Source organism: Emys orbicularis, chromosome 8 (assembly GCF_028017835.1).
Source record: "Emys orbicularis isolate rEmyOrb1 chromosome 8, rEmyOrb1.hap1, whole genome shotgun sequence".
NCBI classification, from domain to species: Eukaryota; Metazoa; Chordata; order Testudines; family Emydidae; genus Emys; species Emys orbicularis.
In genome coordinates this window covers 22,505,218-22,523,518 of record NC_088690.1, presented here as the reverse complement: position 1 = coordinate 22,523,518, position 18,301 = coordinate 22,505,218, and the positions used below count along the sequence as shown (strand labels likewise).

Sequence of the window (18,301 nt, the reverse complement as noted above, 5' to 3'; positions counted from 1 at the left end):
GACCTCCATTAAGGTGAGGGTGGAATAGAGATTGGACTCTTTCTGATTGTGCATAAGGAGAGTAGTGAGAGATTGCTGAGCCAGAAGAGGGGGTCAGGATTTGGCACTCGGAGCAGATGACTGGAATAGGAAGAGGAACTGAACTGTATGCTGAGTTGTAAAATTGGCCAGATGGCTTGTTGTAAAGAAAAGGAAGATGCTGGGAATGATGGACTGTCTTACTATGGATTTCCTAACCTGAATTCTAATACTGAAGTGAACTTACTAGGGTTAGTTTATTTCCTACTGCTATAAGACACACCCTACGAATTCACCAAGATTTGTCGTACACTGGAAGGGACTAAAATATAGGATAATAAGCATCTCCCTTCTTTAACAGTGTGTCCTCTAGAGTTGCTCCTAAAATGGAGTGCACAGTTTAAAATGTACAATGTGGTTCTGCCTGCTGGGAAAGGCAGACAATTCAATATTTGTAAACCTTTTTACTCTGGAAAGCTAGCACTGCATGTGAGAAAAGCCCATCATATTTCAGTTGAGTGCTGCTGGGTTATTTTTATCCAGGAAGGCTTTTTTAAAAAAAAGTAGTTCTGAGGAAGTCAAAAGTCAATCAGATGCACTGGGATGAACTGAAAAATCAACAGAAATTGAAATTAGGTTTTCAGGTTACAGCATATGGTATGATGAAGATGCCAACCAAGATATAGTATCTTACACTCTTTAAACCTATTCAGACAGTGTTCCAGTCATTTCCAACCAAAATGAACTTCTCACAAACTGCATTGTCTAAATGCAAAGTAAAGAAAAACAAGGCTTCCCTTATGTGTGTTTCTGTGTATCCCTCCCTAATCTGTGGACAATGTTAACTGTACGTATTGTTATAAAAGGCAAATGCATTGTGCAAAACCATCCCTATCAAGTGAATGAAAATGCCAGAGAGAGAAAGTTCTGTATCTACAACCTTAAACTCTATTTTAAAAATACTGTTCATAGATCTTAAGCTTCTGTTTTATCTGGCTTCCTGGGAATTGGCTGTGCAGATTTCAGTTCCATTATTTGAACAATATAGTCTCCCTCTGGTGGCTAATTTGACATCTACAAATTCCCTTAACTGTAAATCAACTGTGTTGCCTCTTGAAGAAAATTGTCTATCGAAGGTTGTGAATTCCAATGATGTTCAGGCCTCCCCACCCCATTCCGGCTTCCTCTGTGATATGGGTGTGATTACACTGTGATATTAAATGCTTCAGACATTTATAGAGAGCCATTTATTCAGGAGGATCCCCAGACACTGAGACCCAAATCCTAGGCCTCTTTTCCACTGCAGTGAGGGTTGTGCCTGGGTCTGCACAGTTCCAGGTGCTCGGGCACAAGGGTGATTGTGCAGTATGATTACTTACATAGGTACAGAGGTCAGTCTCTCTTGCTGCATATAGAGGGTAGAAGATCTCCGTATCTGGGAAGTATTGAGCTCATATATATAGATATATACACACACACACATATATATACATACACACATATATATAAGCTCGCTACCCCAAGCAACTCCCAACAGGTTTTTGAGCCTCCCAGTTACAGTAGGGGTCCCTGGAGCCATGAAGCAGCATTAAACACTGTAAACTGCATACACAGTAGCGGCGAGTGGTGGGAATGCTAAATATATGGATATATTTGCCTTGGAGGGGATAAGAATTACTTGGCAGCGGGGGGGCTGTTTGCTCTCTGCCCCTATACCTAAGTGCCTCTGAGGTGTGCAGCTCTGTGCCACAGAATTACCAGGGCCAGGTTTTGGCCTATAATTATTAAGCATGGACAAATTGGTTTAAATAAAAAAAAAAAAGGACCTAGTGAACTTTCACTTAAAGCTGGAAGTGAATCTTCTTTATAGTTCAGACAAGTTCAGTTAGCTATGTTTTTGCTATGCTTTGTGGTGTTCAGCTCAACTCACTGTTTCTAGCTAGAACAGGAGTGAAAATTTGAAAACATCAATAGTCTGTGTTTATAATATTTCTATCACTGCCAGAAGCAGGAAGTACTGGAATCCTTGCAAGATTTTTGGCCCAATTATCAGACCCTTGAGGACTGGATAACTCAGATAAGGTTCTGAACTTTTGGATGCTTGTCCAAAATTAACCTCTGAACCTTTTGATGTTCCATCTTCACTTATCATTTGATTTCAATCCATTCTATCCTGGGGGATAGTCAAAAATATTCCATGAAAACTGTTTTTAATAGAAAATTGGATTTTCATATAAAACATTTAGCAAAAAGTTTCTGCTTTCCATAGAAAATTTTGGTTTTTTTTATTTGGAAAACTGACACCCAGAAATCAATATAGTTTTGGCTAAAAATAAAAAAGTGATTCTGAAATGATGCTGTAGTGCCTCATGGGAGTTGTAGTTTGGGTGCTTCATGCCCTCCTTCCCCTTGATGGTCCACGCTCCCTGGCTGAACTACATCTCCTATGATGCACCACAGCATCTCAACCAGAGGGGAGGTCTTGTTGAATTACATCTCCCATGATGCATTCAGGGAGCCTAACCCACCAAAGACAATGGGGGCATGAGGCACAGCAACAGAATTGCGAAACCAATTTTTGGGGAGGTTTAGATGACCCAAAAAATGGATTTCAGTTTTTCGTTGACAAATCAAAATTTTCATTGAAAAGTCAATAATTTTATTTGTTTTATAAACATTTTCTGCACAGCTCTGTCTTACACATTCTAAGAACATATTCAGTTAAAGAAGCAATTCACAACATATAACATTGTTTCATTAAAGCCAGATATAAATAGGAAATGTTCTGTGTTTTTAACTCTGTAGCTCTTGATTCCCACTTGCTCTTTTTCCACCCTCCCATCCCTTTCCACATGGACACCTTGCAGGATTCCACACTTAGCATATGTCTACATTTCAAGCTGGGGGTGCAATTCCCAGCTTGAGGAGCCAGACAGTTTCTCACGGAGCTAGCACATGTTGTTTAAAAAAAAAAAAAAAAAAGGTAGATGCAGCAGCACAAGCAGTGAGAGGGACAAGCCACCCTGAGTATGTGTCTGGGGTCTTAGATAGATATGTACTCAGAGCCACTAGCCTCTCCCATCACTATGCTGAGGCAGCTACGTTCTATTTTTAACCATGCTAGCTCAATGACACAGATATAACATGATCCAATGGCTGGACGTTGAAGCTAGACAAATTCAGACTGGAAACAAAGCATATATTAGCCACTGGAAGAATTTACCAAGGGTTGTGGTGGAGTCTCCATTGCTGACAATTTTTACATAAAGATTGCATGTTTTTTTCTAAAAGATTTGCTCTACGAATTATTTTGGGGAAGTTCTATGGCCTGTGCTGTACCAGAGGTCTGACTAGATGATCACTATGGTCTCTTCTTGCCTTGGAATCTATGAATGAGAGCAAACGTGACTATGTCTCTTTTTGCTGGGAATCACACCCACCTCAAAGTGTAGCCATAACCTAAAAAATGGCTGTTTCATAGAAATCAATACTATGGAAGGATAAATCCAGGTACATAGTTGCTGGATGGAATTCACAATTCACAGAAATGTGGTTACTATCTTTTCAGATAAATATGTTTCTAATACATTTAAAGGCTCAATGGGTCTACTCTGCTAGCTAATTATGTGGAAGTTCCTGGGGCAAATCTGCTCTTGTAGTCTGTGCAGCCCAGTTCAAATCAATGGGTTGCACAGGATGTAAAAGTAAATATGAGCCCTTTTGCTGTACTTTATCTGTATAAGCTTGGGGACAAGAGACTAAGTATTCTCTGAATATAAATTTTAAAATGTTTTTAAGGTCAGATGGGGTGGGGCATATTTCATGTGATTTTCATGGGAAAAAAAGAACATTGAGCTGAATCCTGATGCATTGTCATGCAAAAGTAAGGGAGGTAAAAGTTCCAAAATTGGATTGATTATGTGGAAATTCAGAACTAAGGGCTATAATTTAAAAAAATCCCAATTAAGAAATTCAAGCAGAACTATTTTGTATAATTAGTAATAAATATATGTTTTAATTGTGGGGAAGGTGACTGTAGCAAAAAGATGAGTTCAAGAAACACCTCGATTTATTCCTGGAGAAAGAACAGCATAGAAGGCTAGGAAAGAGGGAGGAATAGGGAAGATGTGGTTAGAGATTTTTAAGGAAACTGGACAGGATGATATCCAATACTTGCAAATTGCAGCAAGTCATTCTCTGATAACTGTTGGAAGAAATATTGAAATATCCCCATGCAGCTATGTCAGTTAACACTGGAAATGATGTTTTAAATCTTGTTGTGTAAAACATTTTTGATTACAGCCTTCAGTCAAAAAAAAAAAAAAGGAATTACTTTTTCCATTGCACTCTCATAGTCACATTTTAAGACAGACAATCTCCTGACTGTACTATGGTTTAGTCAAAACTTACTCAAGAGACATAAGATAAATAAGGATTAACATCTCGTTTATTTAATTATTGTAATGCTTGGTTCAATTAATTTTGCTATATGTTTGTTCTTTGTTCATAAAACATAATTGGTGCTTCTTGGAGATTGTTTTAAAATTAATTGCATAAGTGAAATCCTATGGTGACTAGCATGAAGTTTAAAGATAAGCAGAAGCTAAGGAAGAAAAAAAGATGGGGCCCATTATACATTAATTATCAATCAGTATCCATTAATTATAATAAATAATTTGTCCTTAATTAACATGACAAATTATGTTATTGGTATTTATGGTGCCTAATTCAATTTTGGTTTTTGTCTTATCATTCAAAAATGATCAATAAATGCTTCAAATAAATTGAATGTAGGGGGCTACAGGCTTAAACCGGCAAATGCTCTTATGACAGTGCTTACTACCACGAGTAGTGCATAAGCCCTGCACCTTGTTGTAGGTGATTCAAGTATCAGACCTTGTGACAAAGACACATAGAAAAGTCAGTAGTTTTAATTCACAAGATTTTATGCACTGATCTGGGGCTTTGCGCCTGATCTTACTTCCAGTGGAGTCAATTAGGAGTAACTCAACTAATAGATTCACATTATGTAAAACTGGTATAAATTGAATTGGAATCAGGTTCTGAGTTTGGGGATCAAGCTAACCCAAAAATGAAACTCAGTGGAAAGCTGTGGATTATTCTGCATGAAAACAATAACTCAGATCAGGGTCCCTTGAATGTATTCTCAGGTCCACACAAAACTGTGCCCAAATTTGCCTGAAATGGTTGCAAATCTTAGGGAACCTGTCAGCTTCTTAGGCCAAGTTTCAAGTTTGTAACAATATTCTAAACCTGACCATTTTTTTGTTGTGGTGTTTGTATCCTATTATTGAACAGCTGCTTTGCTACTGTCTTATAAAGAAAGAGACATTTTAGTAGTGCTCTCTCATCAGTGTCTGTCCTTTTATTTTGACAGTAGAACAGCCTCAGGCACCTCAGTGTAGGGGATCTATAACCCCACCTGACCTCAAACAAGGCATGTACCAAGGGAGCTCTCATCACCATGAGTGGAAATCAAGGAACTTGGTCCTATTCAGAGGGATATCATGTGGCATTCATTCACTTTCATTCTGGGATACTTTCCCCCTTCATCTAAGCTTTTCCTGCCCCCTCAGAGATCAAGATGCACATGTTCTGAGAGAATATTTCACTCACCCTTATGGCTGAGGGCAAATTACCTCTTTGAGGTTGCAATAATGGTGTGAGAGTTGTGCAGTCTGTAGACTTCCCACAGGCACTGAAGGTACCAGTTCACTGATGTTCCTATCTACCTAAGAAGTGAGTTTCAAGGCCAAATTTAATTCTAAGTTTCTTGTGTGGCAGTAGGTGGGATACAAGCTAAGCTGTCTGTCTGACCCTCATCACTATTTAAATAATGTTAATGGGCTTTAAACCAGAAGAAAAAGGGAAAAGCCTTTACAATCTTTGGTAGTTGATTTCATTTGCACAGAATTATCACACACTGTGAAATGCCTAAAAAAATAAAAGTTAAAATATTTTTGCTCACTGAAAAAGTGGGGTAGTGAACAGAGATGAGTGTATGCAGCAATTGTGGTTTTAAGGGATAAATGGCAAAGAAGAATTAGCACATTACTGCAAAAAATGTATTTTTAAACATACGAGTAATTAATAAATTCGCAAATCAGGAGCAATTTACAAACAGAAAAAATATGAATTCATAGGACAATGTATCTGCAGCAAATAAATTTGACTGGTTGTAGGGGTACACACTAAATATTGTAGGCACTTTCTCCATTGCTTTTTTTGCCACCTTTTTGTTGCTGGATTGGGAAAATGCAGCAAAGTGCTGTGTGTTTACTAATTCTAAGGCTATCCTACACGAAATCTTTGGGCCAAATTCTGCCCTGGGTTACATTTAGTTCAATCTTATTGCCTCAGTGGATTTGCACAGATTGTGAGTCAACACAGAATATGGCACTATTTTTTGTCTTTTGGAGCAGATTGCTTCAGGGAAAATAAGCTTTCTTTCTACACATATTTTATCACTCCTAAAAGTTCACTTTCTAAAGGTCCACTCAGAACAGGAACCTGATCTGGAATGTCATTTTTCTTTGAGTCATGACTCTGTGTTCCAGAAAAGTTCTTCTTTTCGAGGCGAGTCACTGAACCTAAACTGGGGAAGTATGATTTTTGGTTATACATCAGGAAAAGTCCTGTCTAAGACCTTGCTTGCTCAACCTTGAAAATTGATTCCCTTGTTGTAGTGAGTAAATTATAGTCAATGTACAATATTCTCTTCGTTAATCAACTTTAAAGTTGTTTTTTGGCAGATTCCTCCTATCTATTTGTGATGTTCACTTTGGATGGTAAAGGGAATTGGCCAAGCAAGAACAACTTGGTCTTTGGCACATTGTTCAAAAAGAGTGAGAAACTATCACCAGACCAAATAAAACAGCTAGACACAATCTAATGTTTATAATATCCCTTTTAAGAACTGATTTATCTCACCTTTTCTCAGCACGGAAGCCTTGAAGTTGAAAGAGCTATGTTTAAGTGAGGAGCAGTGAGGAAACTTTGCAACTTTCAGAACACATGTCACAGCATCTGGCTTCTTTGCAGGCTTTTGACAGCTTCAGAACTGCCCATTAGGGTGCTGAGACAGCTGTGAAAGTAACTGGCTAACTTATCCTTTTGAAAATCGTTTTCATGTGATTTAACTTTGAATCGGAGGAAAATTCCACTTTTATCTTTAATTGGTACCCTTAAATTGCTACTTTCATTATTCAACATTTTTGAGCAAAAGTGGATTATTTTCTTACAATCTAAACACTTTATTTTTGTGGGGAGGGGGAAGCAGTTTTGCTAGTGTTTTTAGGGTGTGCGTGTACACATATATGCATGTATCTGGGCAGAATTAGAGAGAGAGAAAAATCTAAATATTCACCTGGACCCAAAAGATACCTTCATAAATACTCATATACACCTCACATCAAACTGCTGTAGAGTGGTATTAGAGAAAAAAATACCAACTTCCAGAGAGCAGTGTAAGGATTTTGGAGTGTGCCTGCAAAGTGTGGTTTTTGCCCTTGCTCCTCCCCAATCCACTATACACAGTATCATCTTTTGGATTTCAGGGAAGGTCTTCAAGATGATTGTTCACATCCTACAAATCTTTCCAGACCTCCAAACTCTTCCTGTAGGAACCCAAAGCTTTCCACTGAGGTCTGCTCATACTAGTGTGAACAAGGAAGAAAAATCTGAAACATCTCTCCATAGACGAGCTTTCAATCTCTGTCCTGGTGTCCCAAACATATAGAACCAGACATCTTCAGGGGAGTACAATAAAATAAAAGGAGCATAAATAAGTAACATTCACTAGTCTAAACGTTATGCCTTTTCTTACCTATTCCCTTCTCCAATTTCCTTATTCCCTTTTCCTTCCTTCCTCCTTCTGGTGTTCTCTATCCATCTTCCTAACATTTTCTTCCTTTTGTCTCAATTCTGTGTATTTTTTTAATCTCATTTTCTCTTCTTCTTTCTTTGACAAGCCGCATCTCCTTTCTCACTCATATTCTCTTTCATCCTCACCCAATCCAACATCCATCCCATTGCTCTCTCCTGGATTATATTTTCTCTCCTCCCTTGCCGAGCCTTCATATATTCTCTTTGCTTCTGACAGATCTCCCCTCTCTCATTACAGTTCAGGAGATCATTCCTATTTAAGGTAGCAATTAAGAGCACATTTTAAGCCCCCATAAAATCAATTAGATTTAAGCACATATTTGCAATTAAACACCTACTTACGTTTTCTCTTGAATATGGATGGTTTTAAGCATGTGCTTAAGTGCTTTTCTAAATTAAGGTTTTTCTCTCTCTTGTTCCTGTCTGTGTTCCATTGTCTCAGCAAGATTCCCTTCCCTATCAATCAGTGTCTAATATTTAGAACTTATATAGCATTGTACAAACATCAGTTAATGATCAGTCAAAATGCCTCTGTGTGAGGTGGGTAAGAAAGAACGGTTTCCCTCATTTTCAGGTGGCAACAAAGCCTTAGGCATCAGAAGGAGTCTGTATGTGAAGGATTAGAACACAGGAGCAATTTGCTTCCAAACTCATGCTTGGCGTGGTGCACAATGAACCATTGAGTTGCTTGCCCCATGACAACCAATTGCTACCTTGGTTTCTCAGCTGGTTGGCAGATGGGAGGGGACTTGTGTCAGCTGTAACACAATCAGTGGCAGCTCAGGAGGCCCTGACTCCCTCACAGCTGCAAACTGGTCTGTCCAAAAATCGGGTTCTCAGGCCACAAACAACAGCCTTTGGGGCTGTAGATAATATGTGAATGATCATAGTAATAAATTATCAAATTACATTTTAAGGCTTTCTAAGCAACAAAAAGGGCAATTTTTTTTTTTTAGAATGAAATTTGGCATTAACTTTTACACTCATTGCATCCTGTTATCAGGGACAGTGGCAGGCAAGCCATGGCCTTGGGCTTCATGAATCCCCCGCAAGACTGGCTCTGCCAATTTCCAGATGGAAATTACTTCTAAGAATCATGAGACAGCAGTAGACTGATTTTTTCCTAAGCACAGAACTACTTTTCTGGGTAGTAATTCTAGCAATGGTATTCACAACACATAGCCCGACACTGCTCAGAGGAGTTCACAGTTAATCTTACCATCCACCATCCCCCCCCATAGGAGGGGTAAGGTGGGCTATAAGAATGGGGGGGTTGGCTGCCTGCCATACCAATCATAGGAGTCCCCAACCGTGCTCCCCCCCCCCCATGTAAAAGGGAGGCTTGAGGTGCAGGGCTGTCCCTTTTAAACCCTGCATTCCCAGGGGATGAGTCACTGACCACACTGACCCTTTTTCAACAGTTTTCACCCCCCTCCCGCCCCAGCCATAAAGCACCGTTTCCTTCATTCGGCCAGCCAATCAAGTACCCCCAAGGTGTGGTGCGATCATTTCTCTTAGCTCAGTGTGCAAGAATGAGCAATTTACTTTAGATGAAAAACTATATTCGAGAAAAGTCACAAATGTTTTTCTAATATGTAATGCCATTTATTAACAATAGTAATTCAGTGCAGTGGCTTAGTTATCTTCATAGAGGGCTATATATTTTTATGAATAGATACAGAAAAGACTTTCAGTTAACACTGAACTTTGGCTTCTACTAGTTTTGATTCTGCAGATGGTAAAACTGACTGCAAATTAGATTCTGAAATATATCTTCATAATATTTTTCAACTGATTAGTTTCATACAGTTAGCAGTAACCCACCCTGTTGCATTCAGCTTGCAATTTTGTAGCAATCTCAAGTACTGTGTTCAAATCCCCAGTGTAATGTGTAAAGATGCTATCAAACTCTTTCAATGTATATTTTCATTCTGTAGCTGTGCTTTGTACTCATTTAAAAGAATTAGTCTTTAATTTGTAGCGGAAGACTTTCAAAATGAAGTTTAGAAAGACAGGAGTTTGTCACATTCATTGGGGGTATATCTACGTCTTAATGTGCAGGGAGTTACTTGCAGAGCTCCAATTAAATCGCTTAGTATACCCTATTGCACATTATTTTTTTGTAATTGCTTCTTTAATAAACAATAATTGTACAAAACTACAGTAGTGTACTATAAACCAATTATACTAGTTTGAATCATTAACATACCACTAATCCACTTCTATTTATTTTGATGTAGTTGAAATATGCTTTATATTTGCTTGTTGTCTAGGCATGGCAATCTAATAGGAGCTATGCTTACATAAATGGAGAATATTGTACAACATAAAACTTAGAAATGATAAATAAGGTGAGCATAAAAAGAAATAGTAGTTATATATTTAACTTAATTTTCAGTCTTGTGAAATGGCACTAAAAATCATTAAGAGGGGAGGTATAGCTCAGTGGTTTGAGCATTGGTCTGCTTAAACCCAGGGTTATGAGTTCAATCCTTGAGGGGGCCACTTAGGGATCTGGGGCAAAAATCAGTACTTGGTCCTGCCTAGTGAAGGCAGGGGGCTGGACTCAATGACCTTTCAGGGTCCCTTCCAGTTCTATGAGATAGGTATATCTCCATATATTATATTATTATTTATAATGAAAAATAATTTTACAAATATTTTACAAAATGAGGAGAAACTCATTTTGGAAGAAAAAGAAGAGTAATTTTCATACTAGATAGCATGTACCTCTATCCCGATCACTACCTCTATCCCGATCACTACTGGATGGAATTTGAATTGCTAAAATTTCTTAATAATCTGACAGTTAAGGGAGATTCCCCTTGAGCCAAGTGACAGGGGACTGTGATTTTTGGAGCAGAAGGAACTGAGTTCTAGGCCTGTTGTCAACAGAAGTGGTCATGGGGTTTAGTTCAGAGATTATTGAAGTCCTCAGTAGCCACAGATCAGCTACAATTCGAAAATACAGACTTAGAGAGGGAGGAGATGATAATGAAGTTCTCTATGTGTAAACCTTTTCATTGCAAGCTATAAGGAAGATTCCCCTGTATTTGGAGCCAAAGTAAACTTGATTTCTGAATTTCTAAATGACTTGCAACTTTTTAGGCCCATGTCTAATAAGTTGTAGTTGTATGAAATATTGAATCTTAGTGTGAAAACAAATAACTAACAAACGTAAAAAGCTCTCTATATTTTCATTCTGATTATTAATCTTTTTATCCCTTTGGTCATTCACAGGTGTTATTTGGAAGATGGCGCTTCAAAAGGTGCCTGGCTGAACCGGTCAAGTATTATTTTTGCAGGAGGTGATAAATGGTCAGTAGATCCTCGAGTTTCAATTGCAACAGCAAATAAAAGGGAATACAGCCTACAGATACAGGATGTAGATGTGACAGATGACGGTCCATACACTTGTTCTGTGCAGACCCAACACACTCCGAGAACAATGCAGGTGCACTTAACTGTACAAGGTACGTGTTTTAACCAATTGCACAGCATTATTAGGAATGTATTGAAAAAATCTGCATTTAAAGTAAAACAGTCCTTTATTAATTAAAAAAAAAAAATGTTCTCTGCTTAATGCACAGTAACCCTGTGATCAGAATGCATCCTCTAGAATGTCGGGTCTAATTTTATTATATTTATGTTCCATCACCTCTCCCATGGATTTTGGACACCATAATGATTACACTAACTTATAAAATCAAGATTGGATTTTTTTTTCTATAAGATATATGCTCTAGTTATAACAGGAGTTAATTCAGGGAAGTCTGATCGCCTGTATTATGCAGGCGATCAGACTGGATGATCACAGTGGTCCCTTCTGGCTTTATAATCTATGAATTTTTCAGCACAGCTCAGGCAAAATCCTCAGCTCTATTGCCTTGTATAGGTAGATAGTGAACTACCTACTTCTATTCAGTTCCCCTTTTAAATTCAAGCAATGATCATGAAAATGTATGTGACCTAGATGATGGGCATCTGAGCATGTTTTAGCCAGCCACTCATATTGCCTCATGACCTCCTGACATATTGCATGGACCTCATATATTGGGGGAGGAATTCTGTGACCTTTTCAACCATGTAAAAGAATTGTGGTAAGTTTTTTTTTAATGTTACATTCCTTAATTATTGTGCACAACCTTTTGTACAAGATATACTAGTTTTAATGCTAACTGAACAATCCTGCTTTTCTCTCAGTACCTGTGCATTTAGAAAGTAAGGTGGATCAGGAAGCTATTGTGTTAGATAGAGACTTATGCAGTATAGGCTAGAGTTGTTCAAACACAACTCATTCTTATGGACAGATTATCACCATATTGATGCCAAAATTAGCTTGATTTCATTCCTGCATAAGTGGTACTTATGTCAAGCCATTGTCCTGAAAAAGTGAGCTCTAGTTATTCTTTTGTGGCCTTTAAATGAGGTATTAGTTTCCTCAAAATGTGGTTACTCTTGATTACTTGCAGGGATTCATTTATTTTCAGATACTATTTTATCTTTTCTGTTATTAGAGAGGATATGTCTGCAGTATTTGCAGTGTCAAGTAGTTTGTTTTTAAAAATATGATAAACATCTTTATATTATATTTTTAAATTAATAATTGCCTCATCAACAAGCCAAACAGGTAATGCTCAGACACAGAAAGTTTGTACTCCAGTAGTTGATGTGGGATTACTGTAGTTTTGCAGAGTTACTTTGTTTTCCAGAGCTCAGAAATGCATATAGTAGGTAAGGTAAAAACCTTAATCATATGATGCTGTTTATAAATGTAATTATTCATTTGAAATTGATTGGCATTTAAGCAGTTTTTCAGGTATATTAATATAAGTTCAAGAGGGACAAACATCAGTAAGTCAAACAGGGTCAATTCAAGCAGTAAGTAAATGTCAGAGAAACAATTGTCCTTAAGTAGAGATGATTATCTGTATGCTAAAACAAGCCGTCTCACACATTTTTATTCTTCAGATTTTAGTAGTTCCTGTCAATGCATGCTTAGATACATATTTTAAAAATATTGTTTGCATGATAAATTTTCAAGCCAAGATAAAGTAAATAATTGAAAGAGTACACAGTTCTCCAGATTAAGGATTGAGGGCATCCAAAAGCCTTTTTTTAAGGATTTGGCTTTCTTTGAATAAGCAGCCCAGTAATCATCTATTTTTAAACACTCCTATAGCCTGATTAAAAAGTTCTAGGAGACAGGTGGTTTAGAAATTAGCAATGAGATGTAGAGCCTTTCATCTGTTGATCAACTGTTCAAATCCAGCCTTGGATTGGCAAAGATCAAAAGTTTTTACTATTTGATTGTCGTCCAGTGGCCAGCATGAAATAACTCTAGCTTTCTTTCATATGGCAACTGTAAAAGCAACCTTAAAGGTCAATGTCCAAATTTGTCATTCACTCTATGGCCTGCGGTGGAATGAATCAAGACTGTCCCTCCCACAGAAGGATCTTAGAAGGCTGCAGTTCACTAGATGGTCTATGGTTTGAATGTCTTCTCCACATTCGCATCCCAGGCTATCCTTCATTTTCCATTTTTGTAGTAGATAATTGCAACGCCCATATGAGGTTCTGATACGGTTCACTGTGATCCATATCTTACATGGCATGGTGAAGCCAGGTGGTTGGTCTGTAGGATCCATAATCGATCTTGATTCTTGATCCTGTTATTTTTGCACAACCTCCACCACTTATTTTTTGGTGAGAATCCCAAGGTTTTAAGAGCTTTGGCCACTAACTAGAAAGGGCTCCTGGACTTAAGGCACCATGTTGGGTTGGAGGGGAGTTTGGAGATCTTCATAGATGGGCAAATCTATGTTTGTATTCCTGCTGCTTCTCTTCAGAGTGATGGTGATAAGATTTGCGTGAATAAGGGAGGAAACCAGACTGTTGGTGTTGACTTCAGCACTCCTGAAACAATTTGATTAACAGTGTTCAATTGCACATCGACAAGTTTTGTTGATGTGTTACCTGCCGATATTGATGAGCAATATTCAGCTGCTGAGAAAATGAGAGCCCATGAGATGAGAATGTCTGCTTCCCAACTGGTCACAGGTCATTTGTGGATTATATTGTTCCTAGTCTTTATCATGGCAGTGGTCTTCATCAGATGTTGGCTGTATGGGATGTTGCAATGAAGAACCATTCCAAGATATTTCAGGAAATCCTTGTGCCTGAGTTTTATGGTGCAGAAGATGGCTTTCAGATGCTGCTTTGCATTTTGGTTGCTCAGGTGGAATGTGGAGACAGCTGTTATACCTTTTGTGATGTCAGTACAGTGCTTTGCGACTAGCTCCCCACTACACAAACAAAACCCAACCATAACATTGGCATTTTTGATGGGAGTCTTACAAGAAAGGCTAAGGATTAAATGGCCATAGAGTTGGCCTCTTCACTTATTAGCACATGGGATAAATCTGCAATGCCATTATCTGTGGTGTACTGGTTCTATGGAAAAAGAACCTCAGTCTCCAGGAATGTCAACTCAATTCATTTCACAAATTCCATAACCGTTAAAAGCCTTTAATAAGGAAAAAGGTTACCTCTGTGCTAGAAAGCTACGTATCCAGAGTTTGCTTCTGTTCTGGGGTTAGAAACAACAATGGGAGTAGAGGGTGGTAGTTGAGGGGGTAGGGTAAGAAGAAGAATAAGAAAGAAATTGTATACCACAAGTCAAATGCTGCTTTGTTACATTAGTGCAGTACCCATTGACTTGAAAGGGGAATATCAAATGAGAACAGAATTTGGCCCAGTATTACTCCTTTTCAGATTTAATTAAACAGTTATTTCTGACAATAAGAAACTTAACAGTCAGCTATGGCTACACAATCATTTAACCTCATGTGTGTTACTAGTTTGGTTTTCTGCTTAAGAAACCTGTACATAGATTCCCAGCCCTCCTCTGCACCCATTGCACTGCCCAGGCAGCACAGAGAGAAGAATCTATTATGCTTGTTATCCCCTTCGAGGGATCAAGTCCCAACTCCCCAGTAAGTGTAGAATTGGCATACCAGCCTCCTGTGTCACCTTGCCTCCATCTCCAGTGTAGGGGTATTTGGGGGCAGGGAGGGTGCATGGCAGGAGATCACTTCAGCCATCTCAAGCTTGTTGACAGTCTCTTGGAGACTACTGCCAGCTGGCATAGGCTAGAGGAACTCCCAGGCTGTATTAACCTATGCTGGGGTGGAATGAGGCAAAGAATCCTAACTCTAACCAGCTCTATGATATGCTACCCCATCTGCCGCAGCATAGAATGTAGCCCCAAATGTCTGAGAGCACAGGAATTATGTACTATTAAAAGAAATAAACCTGAGTGAAAATTATTTCTAACATCTGTGTATTGTTCTCTGTGAGGATGCAAAAGCAAGGGAAGAAAGTATGCATCTCATATGAGATGTATCTGGTAAAATTTCAGACAATGTCAGTACAATATTTAAAAAAACTTGACAAATTTCTTTACTGTGTTGACAGTTGAAAATAGAACAAATAAAAACATCAATGAAATAGTGTGTGTGTATACACAAATAGAAATACCAAAAACTTTGTATCTTTGAAGTGACCGTGTCTATTGTCTCCAGCAGAGGTAATATGTGTATATCTGTCAATTTGCTGTAGGTCTTCTATGTGGCTCCTAGTATTCTGCCTTGTCATCATTTTAAAATACATAATCATGTGCTAAGTTCAGGGAGGGTTTATTGCCTTTGCATTTTAACACTGATGCCAAATATAGTTGGAGGGAAATATTCTCATTTCCTTATGCTAGCAAGGTACATTCCGCAATACAAGAAGGCACAAGTGTTATATGCAATCTCTTCAAATTGTATAGGAATAAGAAGAAGCCATATAGTTTTTATCACAAACTGTGTATGAAAATGAATACTGCTCTTGAAATTCATGGGTAAAAAGATTTTTATTTAAAAATTCTATGGTACAAAATCAAGACTCTTGGTTGGCTGCTTTTTTTGTTTTTTGTTTTAACGTTATTATGGAAATGATTGGACTTACTTCAACCTCTGTGGCAATATTTCCCAATGAGCCTCTATGGGGAAAGGAGGCAGAGGACAATAACAAAGGCCCTAGATAACACCCCTCCCCAGTGCTTCTGAGGTGGTGGGTGAAACAGCAAGCAGCTCATTGAAATTCATTTGCCTTCCATCTCTGCTCCCACCGAAGCCCCTAATGAGACTGAGAACAGGAAGTAATTACCGATGTTGTTACATGCCTAGACAGCAAACCCTAGCTTTCCTCTATTGTTCTCTCAGCATTCAGCTAAACTACAAGTGTATATGTGACCTGGCTCCACGATGCTCTCAGTGGATGTCCAACAAAATTTAAAAGAATTCGAGTATTTCATTACAGCACCTCAATTGTGGTGTATGCCATTATAATGCAAAGCCATGCAAACAAGAATTAAGTGACCAGCTTAAAGTAACTAAACTAGACTAAAAGAAACATTTGTCAAATATAGAAATGAACCATTGTTGAAAGGACACTCAAACAGTGAAGGCAAAAACCAAGGTTTTTTTTTTTTTTTTTTTAATAACATAACAATCAACACTGTTTTCTTTAACCTGCATTCTCACAGAAAATAATAGCTAAGGGGCCTGGCCTAATCCTGCAGTTGGAGGCTTTTCCTGTATCACTACACCACTGCAGGACTAGGATGTGAGCAGTGTGAGTCTGTAGAGGCGTAGCAGAGCACTGACTCACCACTGTGGCGCCTCCTGCTGGCCATCCTGGGAATTAGCTCTCTCAGCCCTGGAGTGCCCTCTATAGGCCGGTGTCTCGCCCTCTATTACCTGCCCCTCTGCAGTCCCTTTATCTCCAAATGTGTAGGCCCCACGTCCCTCCCGGACCACGATGCCCCTTACCTTGGGGTGCTGTCCCTCACCCAGGGAACCCCACTCCCCTGAGCCCACCTCGCCTCAATGACCCACTGCCAGTCTTCATCTAACCCCTTTGCAGGGGCAAACTGCAGTCTGGAATGGCCACTCATCATTGGCTAGGGAGTTGGACCTGCTGCCTTTCCCTGCAGCCCCAGTACCCCCTTAGGCCTTCCTGTCAGGCCTCAGCCTGGGAGGTTGCCAGGCCTGAGCTCCCCAGATTAGTCTGTCCTTCCCCAGCACTGCTCTGTTGAAGGTACCCTGTGCTCCAAGGCAGCCAAGTCCTTCCCTCCCCAAGGCTGGAGTGAGACTGCCTGCCTCCTAGCTCACAGCCCTCTTTATACCAGCCCTAACGGTCCCGGATTGGCTGCTACCTGCCTTCCCCTGATTGGCTCCTCAGGGCAGCCCTTTCCCAGAGCTGGTTTTAACTCCTTTCTCTCCGGAGCGGGGTGCTTACCCCGCTACAAGAGGTAATATGTATTGTACTGTTCCAAAGTAAGGAATCCCCTGCTTTGATTATTTTTATAATAGTTAATGCCCTCAAACAAGGAACTGAAAAACAAAGTTGAAAACTAATTGCATATAAAACATATAAATGAAAGCTTTAAATTAATTAAGCTAACGATCAGAAATAATGAATCAATAGTGAAAAATATGCCTAATTATTAAGCAATGGCATTTATATCTTCAAAAATGCAAAGTGTAACCTACGGCTTCAATTTATTAGTGTTTAGTGTAATCATCATTAACATTTTCAGTTGAATTTTTAATGAGCAATAAAGCCACTAATATAAAACAGAATTTAAAATGGCAATCTTTAATACTCCAGATAGCATACTCAAATCCTTTACAAATATTGTATATGAAATCTTTGTCACGCTAATTACTTTTAACCAGTGCATCTTTGAACCCAACAATGTCATGCTGTAGCTTTGAAAGAACCAAGTGCATTTATTACATAAAGAACCTTATTTTATTAGTAGGGACAAAAACCTTTGAATCCTCTGAATTGATAGCTAAGATAGTTTTTTTTATAATATGTGTTGTATGCAGTTGTAATGAAAATACTCCTATAATTGCAGTCATCTGAGTTCAACTAAAACTTTTATGGGATTTATGTACTGGGAATCATGCCATATTGTTTGCATACAATTGGATTAGCAATGGTAACTAGTGGGTTAGCTTCTACATTGAAATAAAGTAGAGGACAAAGTATCTCTTCAGCCAAAAGCATCAGTTTTTCTTCGTGCGATTGCACATATCCATTCCACTTCACATGCCTGTACGCCAAGTGCACAGTTGTTGGAGGTTTTCCCCTCAGCACGTGCTCGCGCCGCAGCCTCATGCTGCTGCGCGACGGCATACAGGGCAGGGCCTCCCCGACCTCCTTCAGTTCCTTCTTACCACCTGTGACAGCTGTCATGTTGTCTAGTCTTGCCATCACATGTTTTTCACAGTGTGTCTATTTTGTACATAGTTGATACTTATTT

The 18,301-nt window shown here is 38.9% G+C and overlaps 1 protein-coding gene across 1 annotated transcript in view; it reads left to right on the top strand.

The window, feature by feature from the left end:
• NEGR1 (neuronal growth regulator 1) overlaps window positions 1–18,301 on the top strand; it is a 612,585-nt gene that overhangs the window by 255,241 nt on the left and 339,043 nt on the right. The window contains exon 2 of the mRNA XM_065409166.1: window positions 11,164–11,396. Coding sequence (XP_065265238.1) covers window positions 11,164–11,396 — 233 coding nt within the window. The remainder of the gene's footprint in view (window positions 1–11,163; window positions 11,397–18,301) is intronic.